At 48.4% G+C, this 24,692-nt stretch overlaps 1 protein-coding gene across 1 annotated transcript in view; it reads right to left on the bottom strand.

Annotated features, from left to right (window-relative positions):
- LOC137367175 (dynein axonemal heavy chain 6-like) overlaps nt 1–24,692 on the bottom strand; it is a 1,370,791-nt gene that overhangs the window by 17,509 nt on the left and 1,328,590 nt on the right. The window contains exon 48 of the mRNA XM_068028611.1: nt 4,854–5,044. Coding sequence (XP_067884712.1) covers nt 4,854–5,044 — 191 coding nt within the window. The remainder of the gene's footprint in view (nt 1–4,853; nt 5,045–24,692) is intronic.

Raw genomic sequence — 24,692 nt, 5'->3', positions numbered from 1 at the left:
GTACACACACTGACTGAGAACATAACGAGGACACACACTGACTGGGAATACAATGAATACACACAATGGCAGGGCTCACAGTGGATACAGACATTGGCTGGGAACACAGTGAGTACACACACTGACTGGGAACACAGTGAGTGCACACACTGACTGGGAACACAGTGAGTGCACACACTGACTGGGAACACAGTGAGTGCACACACTGACTGGGAACACAATGATGACACACACTGACTGGGAACATAACGAGGACACACACTGACTGGGAACACGGTGAGTACACACACTGACTGGGAACACAGTGAGTGCACACACTGACTGGGAACACAGTGAGTGCACACACTGACTGGGAACACAGTGAGTGCACACACTGACTGGGAACACAGTGAGTGCACACACTGACTGGGAACACAATGAGGACACACACTGACTGGGAACATAACGAGGACACACACTGACTGGGAATATGGTGAGTACACACACTGACTGGGAACACAGTGAGTGCACACACTGACTGGGAACACAGTGAGTGCACACACTGACTGGGAACACAGTGAGTGCACACACTGACTGGGAACACAGTGAGTGCACACACTGACTGGGAACACAGTGAGTGCACACACTGACTGGGAACACAGTGAGTGCACACACTGACTGGGAACATAATGAGGACACACACTGACTGGGAACATAATGAGGACACACACTGACTGGGAATACGGTGAGTACACACACTGACTGGGAACACGGTGAGTACACACACTGACTGGGAACACGGTGAGTGCACACACTGACTGGGAACATAACGAGGACACACATTGACTGGGAACACGGTGAGTACACACATTGACTGGGAACACAGTGAGTACACACACTGACTGGGAACACAGTGAGTACACACACTGACTGGGAACACTGAGTACACACACTGACTGGGAACACAGTGAGTACACACACTGACTGGGAACACGGTGATTACACTTACTGACTGTGAACACGGTGAGTACACTTACTGACTGGGAACACAGTGACCACACACTGACTGGGAACACAGTGACCACACACTGACTGGGAACACAGTGAGTACACACACTGACTGGGAACACGGTGAGTACACACACTGACTGTGAACACGGTGAGTACACACACTGACTGGGAACACAGTGAGTACACACACTGACTGTGAACACAGTGAGTACACACACTGACTGGGAACACAGTGACCACACACTGACTGGGAACACAGTGAGTACACACACTGACTGGGAACACAGTGACCACACACTGACTGGGAACATAACGAGGACACACACTGACTGGGAAGACGGTGAGTACACACACTGACTGGGAACACGGTGAGTACACACACTGACTGGGAACACGGTGAGTGCACACACTGACTGGGAAGACAGTGAGTGCACACACTGACTGGTAACACAGTGAGTGCACACACTGACTGGTAACACAGTGAGTGCACACACTGACTGGGAACACAGTGAGTGCACACACTGACTGGGAACACAGTGAGTGCACACACTGACTGGGAACACAGTGAGTGCACACACTGACTGGGAACACAGTGAGTGCACACACTGACTGGGAACACGGTGAGTGCACACACTGACTGGGAAGACAGTGAGTGCACACACTGACTGGTAACACAGTGAGTGCACACACTGACTGGTAACACAGTGAGTGCACACACTGACTGGGAACACAGTGAGTGCACACACTGACTGGGAACACAGTGAGTGCACACACTGACTGGGAACACAGTGAGTGCACACACTGACTGGGAACACAGTGAGTGCACACACTGACTGGGAACACAGTGAGTGCACACACTGACTGGGAACACAGTGAGTGCACACACTGACTGGGAATACAATGAATACACACAATGGCAGGGCTCACAGTGGATACAGACATTGGCTGGGAACACAGTGAGTACACACACTGACTGGGAACACAGTGAGTGCACACACTGACTGGGAACACAGTGAGTGCACACACTGACTGGGAACACAGTGAGTGCACACACTGACTGGGAACACAATGAGGACACACACTGACTGGGAACATAACGAGGACACACACTGACTGGGAATACGGTGAGTACACACACTGACTGGGAACACAGTGAGTGCACACACTGACTGGGAACACAGTGAGTGCACACACTGACTGGGAACACAGTGAGTGCACACACTGACTGGGAACATAATGAGGACACACACTGACTGGGAACATAATGAGGACACACACTGACTGGGAATACGGTGAGTACACACACTGACTGGGAACACGGTGAGTGCACACACTGACTGGGAACATAACGAGGACACACATTGACTGGGAACACGGTGAGTACACACATTGACTGGTAACACAGTGAGTACACACACTGACTGGGAACACAGTGAGTACACACACTGACTGGGAACACAGTGAGTACACACACTGACTGGGAACACAGTGAGTACACACACTGACTGTGAACACGGTGATTACACTTACTGACTGTGAACACGGTGAGTACACTTACTGACTGGGAACACAGTGACCACACACTGACTGGGAACACAGTGAGTACACACACTGACTGGGAACACGGTGAGTACACACACTGACTGTGAACACGGTGAGTACACACACTGACTGGGAACACAGTGAGTACACACACTGACTGTGAACACAGTGAGTACACACACTGACTGGGAACACAGTGACCACACACTGACTGGGAACACAGTGAGTACACACACTGACTGGGAACACAGTGACCACACACTGACTGGGAACACGGTGAGTACACACACTGACTGGGAACACTGTGACCACACACTGACTGGGAACACAGCGAGTACACTTACTGACTGGGAACACGGTGACCACACACTGACTGGGAACACAGTGAGTACACACACTGACTGGGAACACCGTGAGTACACACACTGACTGGGAACACCGTGAGTACACACACTGACTGGGAACACAGTGAGTACACACACTGAATGGGAACACAGTGACCACACACACTGACTGTGAACACAGTGAGTACACACACTGACTGGGAACACAGTGAGTGCACACACTGACTGGGAACACAGTGAGTGCACACACTGACTGGGAACACAGTGAGTGCACACACTGACTGGGAACACAGTGAGTGCACACACTGACTGGGAACACAATGAGGACACACACTGACTGGGAACATAACGAGGACACACACTGACTGGGAATACGGTGAGTACACACACTGACTGGGAACACAGTGAGTGCACACACTGACTGGGAACACAGTGAGTGCACACACTGACTGGGAACACAGTGAGTGCACACACTGACTGGGAACATAATGAGGACACACACTGACTGGGAACATAATGAGGACACACACTGACTGGGAATACGGTGAGTACACACACTGACTGGGAACACGGTGAGTGCACACACTGACTGGGAACATAACGAGGACACACATTGACTGGGAACACGGTGAGTACACACATTGACTGGTAACACAGTGAGTACACACACTGACTGGGAACACAGTGAGTACACACACTGACTGGGAACACAGTGAGTACACACACTGACTGGGAACACAGTGAGTACACACACTGACTGTGAACACGGTGATTACACTTACTGACTGTGAACACGGTGAGTACACTTACTGACTGGGAACACAGTGACCACACACTGACTGGGAACACAGTGAGTACACACACTGACTGGGAACACAGTGAGTACACACACTGACTGGGAACACAGTGACCACACACTGACTGGGAACACAGTGAGTACACACACTGACTGGGAACACAGTGACCACACACTGACTGGGAACACGGTGAGTACACACACTGACTGGGAACACTGTGACCACACACTGACTGGGAACACAGCGAGTACACTTACTGACTGGGAACACGGTGACCACACACTGACTGGGAACACAGTGAGTACACACACTGACTGGGAACACCGTGAGTACACACACTGACTGGGAACACCGTGAGTACACACACTGACTGGGAACACAGTGAGTACACACACTGAATGGGAACACAGTGACCACACACACTGACTGTGAACACAGTGAGTACACACACTGACTGGGAACACGGTGACCACACACACTGACTGTGAACACGGTGAGTACACACACTGACTGGGAACACGGTGAGTACACACACTGACTGTGAACACGGTGAGTACACACACTGACTGTGAACACGGTGAGTACACACACTGACTGGGAACACGGTGAGTACACACACTGACTGGGAACACAGTGAGTACACACACTGACTGGGAACACAGTGAGTACACACACTGACTGGGAACACAGTGAGTACACACACTGACTGGGAACACAGTGAGTACACACACTGACTGGGAACACAGTGAGTACACACACTGACTGGGAACACAGTGAGTACACACACTGACTGGGAACACAGTGAGTACACACACTGACTGGGAACACCGTGAGTACACACACTGACTGGGAACACAGTGACCACACACACTGACTGGGAACACAGTGAGTACACACACTGACTGGGAACACAGTGACCACACACTGTGAACACGGTGAGTACACACACTGACTGTGAACACGGTGAGTACACACACTGACTGTGAACACGGTGAGTACACACACTGACTGTGAACACGGTGAGTACACACACTGACTGGGAACATGGTGAGTACACACACAGGCGGGGGACACATGATTACACACACTGGCCAGAAACACGGGTCACTCACACTGTCATTCGTGTGTATCTGCGATTGAGTAAGTACTGTCTGAGTGACAACGGTGAAGTATTGCTGACCTTTCTGTTCTTCGCCGGGCTGCGCCGATTTCTGCTTCTCTTCACCAGTTTCTCCAGGATCTGTGCCTGGGTTTGGGCTGAGGTTGTCTGAGTGCTGAACAACATCGTGGTTACCTGTAGCTCACGGCTGGACTTGTTGTCAGTCTGTACACTGTACTTCCTCGGCAGCTCCATTCGCTGACCAATGCAAACTGAAGCAGACAAAGAAAGGAAACATATCCTGTCAATCTGCATTGATTCTCCAATGTTGATCCAAAATCAATCCATGGTTGAAACTCTTGCCAGCAAGGCATGAGTCCAGGTCGTACTCAAGAGGTCTGAGCCCATTATCCAGGCCAGCACTCCACCGCAGTACTGTGGGTGTGCTACATGTAGGATGTGCTGTTGTTCTAATGGCAGACATTAAACCTAGACCCAGTCTACCCTCTCAGATGCAGAAAGCATTGGATTTCTACCTCATATTTATTCCTCAACTAACGTCATTAGAACCAATTTTCTGATCATTATATTGCTGTTGATGTGATCTTGCTGTGTGAAAATTTGATACCGTGTTTCCAACATTACAACAGTGACTACACTTCAAAAGTACCTCATTGTCTGTGAAGCTTTTGGGACATCCTGAGGGTGTAAAATGTGCTACATAAATGTAAGTCTTTCATTCTTTTTTAGGGGTCATGATTCGAGTGGATGCTTCAGGTAGACAGCTCACACCACAACAAGAATCTGTTTTTATTTAATAAAACAAATGCATATGCTGGAAACACATCAGCTCAGTGAGGCTGGGTGATGGGCAGGGGCAGGGTAATATTAACATGTCGTTAAGGATGAGTATATCCATTACTGGATAGTAATCCAGAGGCCTGAACTAATGATCCAGAAACATGAGTTCAAATCCCATCACAGCAACCAATCAGCACCCCACTTTTCTCATGCAGTATAAATTGTTGCTCCCTTTGAAATTTGGCATTATTGTGCCTGTCCTGATGAGTGCAAGATAAAATGCTTAGACAGCAGGTCTCTTTTTCAACAATATTCAAGTTCTGTGCTACCAAGCGACTATTTGAAGTATCTGAGTTCCCTGACACAGAGAATTACTCTGAAAATATACAGAAAATCCCACACGGATGGGAATGGGTATAATATGCGGTTAACAGCAATGCAGTCTTCACACCCGCTCATTTTGTTTTGCACTATTATTTCTTAACAAAATCAACTTGCATTTATATGGTACTTCACAGGAGCATTAGAATCATAGAATTGTATAACACAGGAGGCCATTCAGCCCACTGTGCATGTGTTGGGCTCTTCGAAAGAACTATCCAATTAGTCCCACTCCTTTCCTTTTACATCACAGCCCTGCAATATTTTTCCCTTGAAGTATTTATCTAAATCATGTAATCAGACTAAATTTGCTACCGAGCCACTTAAAAAAGATATTAGGACAGGTAATCAAAAGCTTGGTCAAAGAGGTAGGTTTTAAGGAACATCTTAAAAGCGAGGCTAGAGATATACGGAGGGAATTCTAGAGCTTAGGGCCCAGGCAGCTGGAGACATGGTCACTAACAGTGGGCCTAAAGACGTGGGGGCTGGACAAGAGGCCAGAATTGGAGGAGCCCAATATTCTTGGTGGGCTAGAGGACTGTTGGCCGTCTTTTATGACTGGCAAAGACACGATGAGCCAAATGGCCTCCTCCTATGCTGCAAATTTCCATGTTGGAGGTAATAGAGATAGGGAGGGGGTGTGGCCATGGAGGGTTTTAAACATAAGGATAAAAATTCAAAGAACAAAGAACAGTACAGCACAGGAACAGGCCATTCAGCCCTCCAAGCCTGCGCCGATCTTGATGCCTGCCTAAACTAAAACCTTCTGCACTTCAGTTTTAAAAATCTGATTTCCCTTTACTGCTGTAGGACTGGTTGTATTTGCAGGGGGAAACAATTGTAGATGGGTGGGCCATGCTTAGTTGTGGGTTTCATAATGCCCCCCACCCCTCCCCCCACCATTCTATGCTGCCAATGCACTGTGTGCAGCGCTGCAAAATTGGTGCAGAGCAGAACTTTAGCCTCTCCTATGAAAATTGCATCAATAGTCTTCCTGTGAAGATAAACCGCACTGCAGACATGGAGAAGATAGTACCAGTATTGAGTTAACATTGGCGGGCTTTGCTATCCAGTTTGACGCTTCTCAAACTGTAAATATGGTCAATGAATCACACATTGGTTCTGTGGGGTATTACTGACAACTTCACAGCCCAGGGAAGTGATAATTAAATGCAGTGAAAATGGAAACCGAAGTGAAATGCAGCTAATTGTCACTTAACAGCATGCACAGTGTGACAAGTCTCGTGTCGATTTCAACACCAAGTAATATTGCTGGATCTTTTTTGCAGTAAAAGACTTGCATTTATATAGCGCCTTTTAAAAACCTCAGGTTTTTAAAAAAAAAAGCACTTTACGGCCAAGTAAGTACACAGCTATAATACAGGGAAAAGCTGCAATGCAAATATGCACAGCAAGCTCCCACAAACAGCAGTGAGATAATGGTACAATTCTAAAGGATGTGCAGGAGCAGAGGGACCTAGGTGTATATGTACATATGTCATTGAAGGTGGCAGGACAGGTTGAGAGAGCGGTTAATAAAGCATACAGTTTCCTGGACTTTATTAAGAGGGGCACTGAGAACAACAGCAAGGAAGTTATGTTGAACTTCTATAAGACACTAGTTCGGCCTCAGCTGGAGTACTGTGTCCAATTCTGGGCATCGTACTTGAAGAAAGACATGAGGGCATTGGAGAGAGTACATAGAAACATAGAAAATAGGAGCATGAATAGGCCATTCGGTCCACAGAAAAGATTCACGAGAATGGTTCCAGGGATGAGGAATTTCAGTTATGAAGATAGAAGTTAGGACTGTTCTCCTTGTAGAAGAGAAGGCTGAGAGGTGATTTGATAGAGGTATTCAAAACTATGAGGGGTCTGGACAGAGTAGATAGAAACTGTTCCCACTTGTGAAAGGATCGAGAACAAGCGGGCACAGATTTAAAGTAATTGGTAAGAGAAGCAAAAGTGACATGTGGAAAAGTCTGGTAAAAGTCTGGAATGTGCTGCCTGAGAACATGGTGGAGGCAGGTTCAATTGAAACATTCAAAAGGGAACTCGACAGTTATATGAGAAGGAAGAATGTGCAGGATTATGGGGAGAAAGCAGGGGAATGGAACTGAGGGAATTGCTCTTTCAGAGAGCCAGTGCCGACATGATGGGCTGAATGGCCTCCTTCTGCACTGTAATGATTCTGTGATTTTTGTGATTTACTCTTTCAGGGGTTGTGAGCATCGTTGGCAAGGCCAGCATATGTTGCCCATCACTAATTGCTTTTGAGGAGGTGGTGGTGAGCCACCTTCTTGAACCACTGCAGTCCATGTCGTGTAGGCACACCCACAGTGCTGTTAGGGAGGGGAGCTACAGCATTTTGATCCAGTGACAGTGAAGAAACATTATGTAGTTCCAAGTCAGGATGTTGTGAGGCTTGGGGGGGGTGGGGGAACTTGCAAATGGTGGAGTTCCCATCCGTGTGCTGCCCTTGCTCTTCTAAGTGGTAGAGGCCATGGGTTTGGAAGGTTCTCTCGAAGGAGCCTTGGTGAGTTGCTGCAGTTCATCTTGTAGAAGGTAGACACTGCTGCCACTGTGCGCTGGTGGTGGAGGAGTGAATGCTAAAGGTTGGTGGAAGGGATGCCAATCAAGCAGGCTGCTTTGTCCTAGGCGGTGTTGAGCTTCTTGAGTGTTGTTGGAGCTGCACTCATCCAGGCAAGTGGAGAATATTTCATCACACTCCTAACTTGTGCCTTGGAGATGATAGACAGGCTTTATGGTGTCAGGAGGTGGGTTATTCACTGCAGAATTCACAGCCACTGACCTGCTCTTGTAGCCACGGCATTTATATGGCTAGTCCAGTTTAGTTTTTGTCAACGGTAACCCTCAGGATGTTGATAGTGGGGGATTCAGCAATGATAATGCCATTGAATGCCAAGGGGAGATGGTTAGATTCTCTCTTGTTGGAGATGGTCATTGCCTGGCATTCATATAGAGTGCATGTTACTTGCCTCTTATCAGCCCAAGCCTGAATGTTGTCCAGGTTTTGCTGCATATGGACACGGACTGCTTCAGTACCTGAGGCATGGTACTAAACACTGTGCAATCATCAGTGAACATCCCCTCTTCTGACCTTATGATGGCGGGGATGTCGCTATTGAAACAGCTGAAGATGGTTGGGCCCAGGAAACTACTCTGAGGAACTCCTGAAGCAATGTCCTGGGCCTGAGATGATTGGCCTCCAAAAACCACAACCATCTTCCTTTGTGCCAGGTATGACTACCCCTCTGATTGAGCAACACATCCTCAGTACTGACCCTCTGCCAGTGCAGACCTCCCTGAGTACTGCCCCTTCGACAGTACAGCTTTCGCTCAGTACTGACCCTCCGTTAGCGCAGCATTCCCTCAATACTCACCCTCCGTTAGTGCAACATTCCCTCAGTACTGACCATCCGTTAGTGCAACATTCCTCAATACTGACCCTCCATTAGTGCAACATTCCCTCAATACTGACCCTCCGTTAGTGCAACATTCCTCAATACTGACCCTCCATTAGTGCAACATTCCCTCAATACTGACCCTCCGTTAGTGCAACATTCCCTCAGTACTGACCCTCCATTAGTGCAACATTCCCTCAGTACTGACCCTCCGTTAGTGCAACATTCCCTCAGTACTGACCCTCCATTAGTGCAACATTCCCTCAGTACTGACCCTCCATTAGTGCAACATTCCCTCAGTACTGACCCTCCGTTAGTGCAACATTCCTTCAGTACTGACCCTCCGTTAGTGCAGCATTCCCTCAGTACTGACCCTCCGTCAGGGCAACATTCCCTCAATACTGACCCTCCGTTAGTGCAACATTCCCTCAGTACTGACCCTCCGTTAGTGCAACCTTCCCTCAATACTGACCCCTCCGTTATTGCAGCATTACCTCAATACTGACCCTCCGTTAGTGCAACATTCCTCAATACTGACCCTCCATTAGTGCAACATTCCCTCAATACTGACCCTCCATTAGTGTAGCATTCCCTCAATACTGACCCTCCGTTAGTGCAACATTCCTTCAGTACTGAACCTCCGTTAGTGCAACATTCCTTCAGTACTGAACCTCCGTTAGTGCAACATTCCTTCAATACTGACCCTCCATTAGTGCAATATTCCCTCAGTACTGACCCTCCATTAGTGCAACATTCCTTCAATACTGACCCTCCATTAGTGCAATATTCCCTCAGTACTGACCCTCCATTAGTGCAATATTCCCTCAATACTGACCCTCCGTTAGTGCAACATTCCTTCAGTACTGACCCTCCGTTAATGCAACATTCCTTCAGTACTGACCCTCCATTAGTGCAATATTCCCTCAGTACTGACCCTCCGTTAGTGCAACATTCCTTCAGTACTGACCCTCTGTTAGTGCAACCTTCCCTCAATACTGACCCCTCCGTTATTGCAGCATTCCCTCAATACTGACCCTCCGTTAGTGCAACATTCCTTCAGTACTGACCCTCTGTTAGTGCAACCTTCCCTCAAAACTGACCCCTCCGTTATTGCAGCATTCCCTCAATACTGACCCTCCGTTAGTGCAACATTCCTCAATACTGACCCTCCATTAGTGCAACATTCCCTCAATACTGACCCTCCGTTAGTGCAGCATTCCCTCAATACTCACCCATCCGTTAGTGCAACATTCCTTCAGTACTGAACCTCCGTTAGTGCAACATTCCTTCAATACTGACCCTCCGTTAGTGCAACATTCCTTCAGTACTGACCCTCCATTAGTGCAATATTCCCTCAGTACTGACCCTCCGTTAGTGCAACATTCCTTCAGTACTGAACCTCCGTTAGTGCAGCATTCCCTCAGTACTGACCCTCCGTTAGTGCAATATTCCCTCAGTACTTACCCTCCGTTAGTGCAACATTCCTTCAATACTGACCCTCCATTAGTGCAATATTCCCTCAGTACTGACCCTCCGTTAGTGCAACATTCCTCAATACTGACCCTCCATTAGTGCAACATTCCCTCAATACTGACCCTCCGTTAGTGCAACCTTCCCTCAATACTGACCCTCCATTAGTGCAGCATTCCCTCAATACTGACCCTCCGTTAGTGCAACATTCCTTCAGTACTGACCCTCCATTAGTGCAACATTCCCTCAATACTGACCCTTCATTAGTGCAACATTCCCTCAGTACTGACCCTCCATTAGTGCAGCATTCCCTCAATACTGACCCTCCGTTAGTGCAACATTCCTTCAGTACTGACCCTCCATTAGTGCAACATTCCCTCAATACTGACCCTCCGTTAGTGCAGCATTCCCTCAATACTGACCCTCCGTTAGTGCAACATTCCTTCAGTACTGACCTTCCATTAGTGCAACATTCCCTCAATACTGACCCTTCATTAGTGCAACATTCCCTCAATACTGACCCTCCATTAGTGCAGCATTCCCTCAATTATGACCCTCTGTTAGTGCAACCTTCCCTCAATACTGACCCCTCCGTTATTGCAGCATTCCCTCAATACTGACCCTCCGTTAGTGCAGCTTTCCCTCAGTACTGACCCTCCGTTAGTGCAGCTTTCCCTCAGTACTGACCCTCCGTTAGTGCAGCTTTCCCTCAGTACTGACCCTCCGTTAGTGCAGCATTCCCTCAATACTGACCCTCCGTTAGTGCAGCATTCCCTCAGTACTGACCCATCCGTTAGTGCAGCATTCCCTCAATACTGACCCTCCATTAGTGCAACATTCCCTCAATACTGACCCTCCGTTAGTGCAACACTCCCTCAAAACTGACCCTCCGTTAGTGCAACATTCCTTCAGTACTGACCCTCCGTTAGTGCAACATTCCTTCAGTACTGACCCTCCGTTAGTGCAGCATTCCCTCAATACTGACCCTCTGTTAGTGCAACATTCCCTCAATACTGACCCTCCGTAAGGGCAACATTCCCTCAATACTGACCCTCCATTAGTGCAACATTCCCTCAGTACTGACCCTCCGTTAGTGCAACCTTCCCTCAATACTGACCCCTCCGTTATTGCAGCATTCCCTCAATACTGACCCTCCGTTAGTGCAACATTCCTCAATACTGACCCTCCATTAGTGCAACATTCCCTCAATACTGACCCTCCGTTAGTGCAACATTCCTTCAGTACTGAACCTCCGTTAGTGCAACATTCCTTCAGTACTGAACCTCCGTTAGTGCAACATTCCTTCAATACTGACCCTCCATTAGTGCAATATTCCCTCAGTACTGACCCTCCATTAGTGCAACATTCCTTCAATACTGGCCCTCCATTAGTGCAATATTCCCTCAGTACTGACCCTCCATTAGTGCAATATTCCCTCAATACTGACCCTCCATTAGTGCAACATTCCTTCAGTACTGACCCTCCGTTAATGCAACATTCCTTCAGTACTGACCCTCCATTAGTGCAATATTCCCTCAGTACTGACCCTCCGTTAGTGCAACATTCCTTCAGTACTGACCCTCTGTTAGTGCAACCTTCCCTCAATACTGACCCCTCCGTTATTGCAGCATTCCCTCAATACTGACCCTCCGTTAGTGCAACATTCCTTCAGTACTGACCCTCCGTTAGTGCAACATTCCTTCAATACTGACCCTCCATTAGTGCAATATTCCCTCAGTACTGACCCTCCGTTAGTGCAACATTCCTTCAGTACTGACCCTCTGTTAGTGCAACCTTCCCTCAAAACTGACCCCTCCGTTATTGCAGCATTCCCTCAATACTGACCCTCCGTTAGTGCAACATTCCTCAATACTGACCCTCCATTAGTGCAACATTCCCTCAATACTGACCCTCCGTTAGTGCAGCATTCCCTCAATACTGACCCTCCGTTAGTGCAACATTCCTTCAGTACTGAACCTCCGTTAGTGCAACATTCCTTCAATACTGACCCTCCGTTAGTGCAACATTCCTTCAGTACTGACCCTCCATTAGTGCAATATTCCCTCAGTACTGACCCTCTGTTAGTGCAACATTCCTTCAGTACTGAACCTCCGTTAGTGCAGCATTCCCTCAGTACTGACCCTCCGTTAGTGCAATATTCCCTCACTACTGACCCTCCGTTAGTGCAATATTCCCTCAGTACTGACCCTCCGTTAGTGCAACATTCCTCAATACTGACCCTCCATTAGTGCAACATTCCCTCAATACTGACCCTCCGTTAGTGCAACATTCCTTCAGTACTGAACCTCCGATAGTGCAGCATTCCCTCAGTACTGACCCTCCGTTAGTGCAACATTCCTTCAATACTGACCCTCCATTAGTGCAATATTCCCTCAGTACTGACCCTCCGTTAGTGCAACATTCCTCAATACTGACCCTCCATTAGTGCAACATTCCCTCAATACTGACCCTCCGTTAGTGCAGCATTCCCTCAATACTGACCCTCCGTTAGTGCAACATTCCTTCAATACTGACCCTCCATTAGTGCAATATTCCCTCAGTACTGACCCTCCGTTAGTGCAACATTCCTCAATACTGACCCTCCATTAGTGCAACATTCCCTCAATACTGACCCTCCGTTAGTGCAGCATTCCCTCAATACTGACCCTCCGTTAGTGCAACATTCCTTCAATACTGACCCTCCATTAGTGCAATATTCCCTCAATACTGACCCCTCCGTTATTGCAGCATTCCCTCAATACTGACCCTCCGTTAGTGCAGCTTTCCCTCAGTACTGACCCTCCGTTAGTGCAGCTTTCCCTCAGTACTGACCCTCCGTTAGTGCAGCATTCCCTCAATACTGACCCTCCGTTAGTGCAGCATTCCCTCAGTACTGACCCATCCGTTAGTGCAGCATTCCCTCAATACTGACCCTCCATTAGTGCAACATTCCTTCAGTACTGACCCTCCGTTAGTGCAACATTCCTTCAGTACTGACCCTCTGTTAGTGCAACATTCCCTCAATACTGACCCCTCCGTTAGTGCACCATAGCCTCAATACTAACCCCTCTGTTAGTGCAGCATTCCCTCAATACTGACCCTCCATTAGTGCAACATTCCCTCAATACTGACCCCTCCATTAGTGCAACATTCCCTCAATACTGACCCCTCCGTTAGTGCAGCATTCCCTCAATACTGACCCCTCCGTTAGTGCACCATTCCCTCAATACTGACCCTCCGTTAGTGCACCATTCCCTCAATACTGACCCTCCGTTAGTGCACCAATCCCTCAGTACTAACCCCTTCGTTAGTGCAACATTCCTTCATTACTGATCATCCGTTAGTGCAGCATTCCCTCAATACTGACCCTCCGTTAGTGCAGCATTCCCTCAATACTGACCCTCCGTTAGTGCAAGATTCCCTCAGTACTGACCCTCCGTTAGTGCAGCATTACCTCAGTACTGACCCTCCGTTAGTGCAGCATTCCCTCAATACTGACCCTCCGTTAGTGCAACATTCCCTCAGTACTGACCCTCCGTTAGTGCAACATTCCCTCAATACTGACCCCCCGTTAGTGCAGCATTCCCTCAATACTGACCCTCCGTTAGTGCAACATTCCCTCAGTACTGACCCTCCGTTAGTGCAGCATTACCTCAGTACTGACCCTCCGTTAGTGCAGCATTCCCTCAATACTGACCCTCCGTTAGTGCAACATTCCCTCAGTACTGACCCTCCGTTAGTGCAACATTCCCTCAGTACTGACCATCCGTTAGTGCAACATTCCCTCAGTACTGACCCTCCGTTAGTGCAACATTCCCTCAATACTGACCCCTCCGTTAGTGCAACATTCCCTCAGTACTGACCCTCCGTTAGTGCAGCATTACCTCAGTACTGACCCTCCGTTAGTGCAACATTCCCTCAGTACTGACCCTCCGTTAGTGCAACATTCCCTCAGTACTGACCCTCCGTTAGTGCAACATTCCCTCAGTACTGACCATCCGTTAGTGCAGCATTACCTCAGTACTGACCCTCCGTTAGTGCAGCATTACCTCAATACTGACCCTCCGTTAGTGCAACATTCCCTCAGTACTGACCCTCCGTTAGTGCAACATTCCCTCAATACTGACCCCTCCGTTAGTGCAACATTCCTTCAGTACTGACCCTCCGTTAGTGCAACATTCCCTCAATACTGACCCTCTGTTAGTGCAACATTCCCTCAGTACTGACCCTCCGTTAGTGCAACATTCCCTCAATACTGACCCTCCGTTAGTGCAACATTCCCTCAGTACTGACCCTCCGTTAGTGCAACATTCCCTCAATACTGACCCTCTGTTAGTGCAACATTCCCTCAGTACTGACCCTCCATTAGTGCAACATTCCCTCAATACTGACCCTCCGTTAGTGCACCATTCCCTCAATACTGACCCCTCCGTTAGTGCACCATTCCCTCAATACTGACCCTCCGTTAGTGCACCAATCCATCAATACTGACCCTCCATTAGTGCAACATTCCTTCAGTACTGACCCTCCATTAGTGCAGCATTCCCTCAATACTGACCCTCCGTTAGTGCAGCATTCCCTCAATACTGACCCTCCATTAGTGCATCATTCCCTCAATACTGACCCTCTGTTAGTGCAACATTCCCTCAATACTGACCCTCCGTTAGTGCAGCATTCCCTCAATACTGACCCTCTGTTAGTGCAACCTTCCCTCAATACTGACCCCTCCGTTATTGCAGCATTCCTTCAGTACTGAACCTCCGTTAGTGCAGCATTCCCTCAATACTGACCCTCCGTTAGGGCAACATTCCCTCAATACTGACCCTCCATGAGTGCAACCTACCCTCAATACTGACCGTCCGTTAGTGCAACATTCCTCAATACTGATCCTCCATTAGTGCAACATTCCTTAAGTACTGACCCTCGGTTAGTGCAGCATTCCCTCAGTACTGACTCTCGGTTAGTGCAGCATTCCCTCAATACTGACCCTTCATTAGTGCATCATTCCCTCAGTACTGACCCTCCATTAGTGCAACATTCCCTCAATACTGACCCTCCATTAGTGCAACATTCCCTCAATACTGACCCTTCATTAGTGCATCATTCCCTCAGTACTGACCCTCCATTAGTGCAACATTCCCTCAATACTGACCCTCCATTAGTGCAACATTCCCTCAATACTGACCCTCCGTTAGTGCAACATTCCCTCAGTACTGACCCTCCATTAGTGCAACATTCCCTCAATACTGACCCTTCATTAGTGCATCATTCCCTCAGTACTGACCCTCCATTAGTGCAACATTCCCTCAATACTGACCCTCCATTAGTGCAACATTCCCTCAATACTGACCCTCCGTTAGTGTAACATTCCTTCAGTACTGACCCTCCGTTCGTGCAGCATTCCCTCAGTACTGACCCTCCGTTAGTGCAGCATTCCCTCAGTACTGACCCCTCCGTTAGTGCAACATTCCCTCAGTACTGACCCTCTGTAAGTGCAACATTCCCTCAATACTGACCCTCAGTTAGTGCAGCATTCCCTCAATACTGATGCTCCGTTGGTGCAACATTCCTTCAGTACTGACCCTCCGTTAGTGCAACATTCCCTCAATACTGACCCTCCGTTAGTGCAACATTCCTCAATACTGACCCTCCGTTAGTGCAACATTCCCTCAATACTGACCCATCCGTTAGTGCAGCATTCCCTCAATACTGACCCTCCGTTAGGGCAACATTCCCTCAATACTGACCCTTCATTAGTGCATCATTCCTCAATACTGATCCTCCATTAGTGCAACATTCCTTCAGTACTGACCCTCGGTTAGTGCAGCATTCCCTCAGTACTGACTCTCGGTTAGTGCAGCATTCCCTCAATACTGACCCTTCATTAGTGCATCATTCCCTCAGTACTGACCCTCCATTAGTGCAACATTCCCTCAATACTGACCCTCCATTAGTGCAACATTCCCTCAATACTGACCCTTCATTAGTGCATCATTCCCTCAGTACTGACCCTCCATTAGTGCAACATTCCCTCAGTACTGACCCTCCGTTAGTGCAACATTCCCTCAATACTGACCCTCCGTTAGTGCAACATTCCCTCAGTACTGACCCTCCGTTAGTGCAGCATTACCTCAGTACTGACCCTCCGTTAGTGCAGCATTCCCTCAATACTGACCCTCCGTTAGTGCAACATTCCCTCAGTACTGACCCTCCGTTAGTGCAACATTCCCTCAATACTGACCCTCTGTTAGTGCAACATTCCCTCAGTACTGACCCTCCGTTAGTGCAACATTCCCTCAATACTGACCCCTCCGTTAGTGCAACATTCCTTCAGTACTGACCCTCCGTTAGTGCAACATTCCCTCAATACTGACCCTCTGTTAGTGCAACATTCCCTCAGTACTGACCCTCCGTTAGTGCAACATTCCCTCAATACTGACCCTCCGTTAGTGCAACATTCCCTCAGTACTGACCCTCCGTTAGTGCAACATTCCCTCAATACTGACCCTCTGTTAGTGCAACATTCCCTCAGTACTGACCCTCCATTAGTGCAACATTCCCTCAATACTGACCCTCCGTTAGTGCACCATTCCCTCAATACTGACCCCTCCGTTAGTGCACCATTCCCTCAATACTGACCCTCCGTTAGTGCACCAATCCATCAATACTGACCCTCCATTAGTGCAACATTCCTTCAGTACTGACCCTCCATTAGTGCAGCATTCCCTCAATACTGACCCTCCGTTAGTGCAGCATTCCCTCAATACTGACCCTCCATTAGTGCATCATTCCCTCAATACTGACCCTCTGTTAGTGCAACATTCCCTCAATACTGACCCTCCGTTAGTGCAGCATTCCCTCAATACTGACCCTCTGTTAGTGCAACCTTCCCTCAATACTGACCCCTCCGTTATTGCAGCATTCCTTCAGTACTGAACCTCCGTTAGTGCAGCATTCCCTCAATACTGACCCTCCGTTAGGGCAACATTCCCTCAATACTGACCCTCCATGAGTGCAACCTACCCTCAATACTGACCGTCCGTTAGTGCAACATTCCTCAATACTGATCCTCCATTAGTGCAACATTCCTTAAGTACTGACCCTCGGTTAGTGCAGCATTCCCTCAGTACTGACTCTCGGTTAGTGCAGCATTCCCTCAATACTGACCCTTCATTAGTGCATCATTCCCTCAGTACTGACCCTCCATTAGTGCAACATTCCCTCAATACTGACCCTCCATTAGTGCAACATTCCCTCAATACTGACCCTTCATTAGTGCATCATTCCCTCAGTACTGACCCTCCATTAGTGCAACATTCCCTCAATACTGACCCTCCATTAGTGCAACATTCCCTCAATACTGACCCTCCGTTAGTGCAACATTCCCTCAGTACTGACCCTCCATTAGTGCAACATTCCCTCAATACTGACCCTTCATTAGTGCATCATTCCCTCAGTACTGACCCTCCATTAGTGCAACATTCCCTCAATACTGACCCTCCATTAGTGCAACATTCCCTCAATACTGACCCTCCGTTAGTGTAACATTCCTTCAGTACTGACCCTCCGTTCGTGCAGCATTCCCTCAGTACTGACCCTCCGTTAGTGCAGCATTCCCTCAGTACTGACCCCTCCGTTAGTGCAACATTCCCTCAGTACTGACCCTCTGTAAGTGCAACATTCCCTCAATACTGACCCTCAGTTAGTGCAGCATTCCCTCAATACTGATGCTCCGTTGGTGCAACATTCCTTCAGTACTGACCCTCCGTTAGTGCAACATTCCCTCAATACTGACCCTCCGTTAGTGCAACATTCCTCAATACTGACCCTCCGTTAGTGCAACATTCCCTCAATACTGACCCATCCGTTAGTGCAGCATTCCCTCAATACTGACCCTCCGTTAGGGCAACATTCCCTCAATACTGACCCTTCATTAGTGCATCATTCCTCAATACTGATCCTCCATTAGTGCAACATTCCTTCAGTACTGACCCTCGGTTAGTGCAGCATTCCCTCAGTACTGACTCTCGGTTAGTGCAGCATTCCCTCAATACTGACCCTTCATTAGTGCATCATTCCCTCAGTACTGACCCTCCATTAGTGCAACATTCCCTCAATACTGACCCTCCATTAGTGCAACATTCCCTCAATACTGACCCTTCATTAGTGCATCATTCCCTCAGTACTGACCCTCCATTAGTGCAACATTCCCTCAGTACTGACCCTCCGTTAGTGCAACATTCCCTCAATACTGACCCTCCGTTAGTGCAACATTCCCTCAGTACTGACCCTCCGTTAGTGCAGCATTACCTCAGTACTGACCCTCCGTTAGTGCAGCATTCCCTCAATACCGACCCTCCGTAAGTGCAACATTCCCTCAGTACTGACCCTCCGTTAGTGCAACATTCCCTCAGTACTGACCCTCCGTTAGTGCGACATTCCCTCAGTACAGACCATCCGTTAGTGCAGCATTACCTCAGTACTGACCCTCCGTTAGTGCAGCATTACCTCAATACTGACCCTCCGTTAGTGCAACATTCCCTCAGTACTGACCCTCCGTTAGTGCAACATTCCCTCAATACTGACCCTCTGTTAGTGCAACATTCCCTCAGTACTGACCCTCCGTTAGTGCAACATTCCCTCAATACTGACCCCTCCGTTAGTGCAACATTCCTTCAGTACTGACCCTCCGTTAGTGCAACATTCCCTCAATACTGACCCTCTGTTAGTGCAACATTCCCTCAGTACTGACCCTCCGTTAGTGCAACATTCCCTCAATACTGACCCTCCGTTAGTGCAACATTCCCTCAGTACTGACCCTCCGTTAGTGCAACATTCCCTCAATACTGACCCTCTGTTAGTGCAACATTCCCTCAGTACTGACCCTCCATTAGTGCAACATTCCCTCAATACTGACCCTCCGTTAGTGCACCATTCCCTCAATACTGACCCCTCCGTTAGTGCACCATTCCCTCAATACTGACCCTCCGTTAGTGCACCAATCCCTCAATACTGACCCTCCATTAGTGCAACATTCCTTCAGTACTGACCCTCCATTCGTGCAGCATTCCCTCAATACTGACCCTCCGTTAGTGCAGCATTCCCTCAATACTGACCCTCCATTAGTGCATCATTCCCTCAATACTGACCCTCTGTTAGTGCAACATTCCCTCAATACTGACCCTCCGTTAGTGCAGCATTCCCTCAATACTGACCCTCTGTTAGTGCAACCTTCCCTCAATACTGACCCCTCCGTTATTGCAGCATTCCTTCAGTACTGAACCTCCGTTAGTGCAGCATTCCCTCAATACTGACCCTCCGTTAGGGCAACATTCCCTCAATACTGACCCTCCATGAGTGCAACCTACCCTCAATACTGACCGTCCGTTAGTGCAACATTCCTCAATACTGATCCTCCATTAGTGCAACATTCCTTCAGTACTGACCCTCGGTTAGTGCAGCATTCCCTCAGTACTGACTCTCGGTTAGTGCAGCATTCCCTCAATACTGACCCTTCATTAGTGCATCATTCCCTCAGTACTGACCCTCCATTAGTGCAACATTCCCTCAATACTGACCCTCCATTAGTGCAACATTCCCTCAATACTGACCCTTCATTAGTGCATCATTCCCTCAGTACTGACCCTCCATTAGTGCAACATTCCCTCAATACTGACCCTCCATTAGTGCAACATTCCCTCAATACTGACCCTCCGTTAGTGCAACATTCCCTCAGTACTGACCCTCCATTAGTGCAACATTCCCTCAATACTGACCCTTCATTAGTGCATCATTGCCTCAGTACTGACCCTCCATTAGTGCAACATTCCCTCAATACTGACCCTCCATTAGTGCAACATTCCCTCAATACTGACCCTCCGTTAGTGTAACATTCCTTCAGTACTGACCCTCCGTTCGTGCAGCATTCCCTCAGTACTGACCCTCCGTTAGTGCAGCATTCCCTCAGTACTGACCCCTCCGTTAGTGCAACATTCCCTCAGTACTGACCCTCTGTAAGTGCAACATTCCCTCAATACTGACCCTCAGTTAGTGCAGCATTCCCTCAATACTGACGCTCCGTTGGTGCAACATTCCTTCAGTACTGACCCTCCGTTAGTGCAACATTCCCTCAATACTGACCCTCCGTTAGTGCAACATTCCTCAATACTGACCCTCCGTTAGTGCAACATTCCCTCAATACTGACCCATCCGTTAGTGCAGCATTCCCTCAATACTGACCCTCCGTTAGGGCAACATTCCCTCAATACTGACCCTTCATTAGTGCATCATTCCTCAATACTGATCCTCCATTAGTGCAACATTCCTTCAGTACTGACCCTCGGTTAGTGCAGCATTCCCTCAGTACTGACTCTCGGTTAGTGCAGCATTCCCTCAATACTGACCCTTCATTAGTGCATCATTCCCTCAGTACTGACCCTCCATTAGTGCAACATTCCCTCAATACTGACCCTCCATTAGTGCAACATTCCCTCAATACTGACCCTTCATTAGTGCATCATTCCCTCAGTACTGACCCTCCATTAGTGCAACATTCCCTCAGTACTGACCCTCCGTTAGTGCAACATTCCCTCAATACTGACCCTCCGTTAGTGCAACATTCCCTCAGTACTGACCCTCCATTAGTGCAACATTCCCTCAATACTGACCCTTCATTAGTGCATCATTCCCTCAGTACTGACCCTCCATTAGTGCAACATTCCCTCAATACTGACCCTCCATTAGTGCAACATTCCCTCAATACTGACCCTCCGTTAGTGTAACATTCCTTCAGTACTGACCCTCCGTTCGTGCAGCATTCCCTCAGTACTGACCCTCCGTTAGTGCAAAATTCCATCAGTACTGACCTTCCGTTAGTGCAACATTCTCTCAATACTGACCCCTCCGTTAGTGCAGCATTCCCTCAGTACTGACCCCTCCGTTAGTGCAACATTCCCTCAGTACTGACCCTCTGTAAGTGCAACATTCCCTCAATACTGACCCTCAGTTAGTGCAGCATTCCCTCAATACTGACGCTCCATTGGTGCAACATTCCTTCAGTACTGACCCTCCGTTAGTGCAACATTCCCTCAATACTGACCCTCCGTTAGTGCAACATTCCTCAATACTGACCCTCCGTTAGTGCAACATTCCCTCAATACTGACCCATCCGTTAGTGCAGCATTCCCTCAATACTGACCCTCCGTTAGTGCAACATTCCCTCAATACTGATCCTCCATTAGTGCAACATTCCCTCAATACTGACCTTCCATTAGTGCAACATTCCCTCAGTAATGTCCCTCCGTTAGTGCAGCACTCCCTCAATACTGACCCTCCGTTAGTGCAACATTCCCTCAATACTGACCCATCCGTTAGTGCAGCATTCCCTCAGTACTGACCCTCCGTTAGTGCAACATTCCCTCAATACTGATCCTCCGTTAGTGCAACATTCCTTCAGTACTGACCCTCCGTTAGTGCAACATTCCCTCAATACTGACCCTCCATTAGTGCAACATTCCCTCAATACTGACCCCTCCGTTTGTGCAACATTCCCTCAATACTGACCCTCCATTAGTGCAACATTCCCTCAATACTGACCCTCCGTTTGTGCAACATTCCCTCAATACTGACCCTCTGTTAGTGCAACACTCCCTCAAAACTGACCCTCCGTTCGTGCAACATTCCGTCAGTACTGACCGTCATTAGTGCAACATTCCCTCAATACTGACCCTCCGTTAGTGCAACATTCCCTCAGTACGGACCCTCAGTTAGTGCAGCATTCCCTCAATTATGAGCCTCCGTTAGTGCAACATTCCCTCAATACTGACCCTCCATTAGTGCAACATTCCCTCAATACTGCCCCTCCAAAGGTTCAGCATTCCCTCAGTACTGACCCTCAGTTAGTGCAAAATTCCCTCAATACTGACCCTCCAAAAGTTCAACATTCCCTCAGTACTGACCCTCCGTTAGTGCAACATTCTCTCAATGCTGACCCCTCCGTTAGTGCACCATTCTCTCAATACTGACCCTCCGTTAGTGCAACATTCCCTCAATACTGACCCTCCAAAATTTCAACATTCCCTCAGTACTGACCCTCAGTTAGTGCAAAATTCCCTCAATACTGACTCTCCGTTAGTGCAGCATTCCCTCAATACTGACCCTCCATTAGTGCAACATTCCCTCAATACTGACCTTCCATTAGTGCAACATTCCCTCAATGCTGACCCTCCGTTAGTGCAACATTCCCTCAGTACTGACCCTCCGTTAGTGCAGCATTCCCTCAGTACTGACCCTCCGTTAGAGCAACATTCCCTCAATACTGACCCTCCATTAGTGCAACATTCCCTCAGTAATGTCCCTCCGTTAGTGCAGCACTCCCACAGTGCTGACCCATCCGTTAGTGCAGCATTCCCTCAGTACTGACCCTCCATTAGTGCAACATTCCCTCAGTACTGACCCTCCGTTAGAGCAACATTCCCTCAGTACTGACCCTCCATTAGTGCAACATTCCCTCAGTAATGTCCCTCCGTTAGTGCAGCACTCCCACAGTGCTGACCCATCCGTTAGTGCAGCATTCCCTCAGTACTGACCCTCCATTAGTGCAACATTCCCTCAATACTGACCCTCCGTTAGTGCAACATTCCCTCAGTACTGACCCTCCATTAGTGCAACATTCCTTCAGTACTGACCCTCCGTTAGTGCAGCATTCCCTCAGTACTGACCCTCCGTTAGTGCAACATTCCCTCAATACTGACCCTCCGTTAGTGCAACATTCCTTCAGTACTGACCCTCTGTTAGTGCAACACTCCCTCAAAACTGACCCTCCGTTCGTGCAACATTCCTTCAGTACTGACCCTCCGTTAGTGCAACATTCCCTCAATACTGACCCTCCATTAGTGCAACATTCCCTCAATACTGACCCCTCCGTTAGTGCAACATTCCCTCAATACTGACCCTCCGTTAGTGCAACACTCCCTCAAAACTGACCCTCCGTTCGTGCAACATTCCTTCAGTACTGACCCTCTGTTAGTGCAACACTCCCTCAAAAGTGACCCTCCGTTCGTGCAACATTCCTTCAGTACTGACCCTCTGTTAGTGCAACACTCCCTCAAAACTGACCCTCCGTTCGTGCAACATTCCCTCAATACTGACCCTTCGTTAGTGCAACATTCCTTCAGTACTGACCCTCTGTTAGTGCAACACTCCCTCAAAACTTACCCTCCGTTCGTGCAACATTCCCTCAGTACTGACCGTCATTAGTGCAACATTCCCTCAATACTGACCCTCCATTAGTGCAACATTCCCTCAGTACTGACCCTCCATTAGTGCAACATTCCCTCAATACTGACCCTCCGTTAGTGCAGCAGTCTCTCAATACTGACCCTCCGTTAGTGCAACATTCCCTCAGTACGGACCCTCAGTTAGTGCAGCATTCCCTCAATTATGAGCCTCCGTAAGTGCAACCTTCCCTCAATACTGACCCTCCGTTTGTGCAACATTCCCTCAGAACTGACCCCTCTGTTAGTGCAACATTCCGTCGGTACTAACCCTCCGTTAGTGCAACATTCCCTCAATACTGACCCTCCGTTAGTGCAGCATTCTCTCAATACTGACCCTCCGTTTGTGCAACATTCCCTCAGAACTGACCCCTCTGTTAGTGCAACATTCCGTCGGTACTGACCCTCCGTTAGTGCAACATTCCCTCAGTACTGACCCTCCGTTAGTGCAACATTCCGTCGGTACTGACCCTCCGTTAGTACAACATTCCCTCAGTACTGAACCCTCCGTTTGTGCAGCATTCCCTCAATACTGACCCCTCCGTTAGTGCAGCATTCCCTCAGTACTG

Source organism: Heterodontus francisci, chromosome 3 (assembly GCF_036365525.1).
Source record: "Heterodontus francisci isolate sHetFra1 chromosome 3, sHetFra1.hap1, whole genome shotgun sequence".
Classification (NCBI taxonomy): domain Eukaryota; kingdom Metazoa; phylum Chordata; class Chondrichthyes; order Heterodontiformes; family Heterodontidae; genus Heterodontus; species Heterodontus francisci.
The sequence above is the reverse complement of the archived record's forward strand: the minus strand, read 5'-3'. Positions and strand labels throughout refer to the sequence as shown.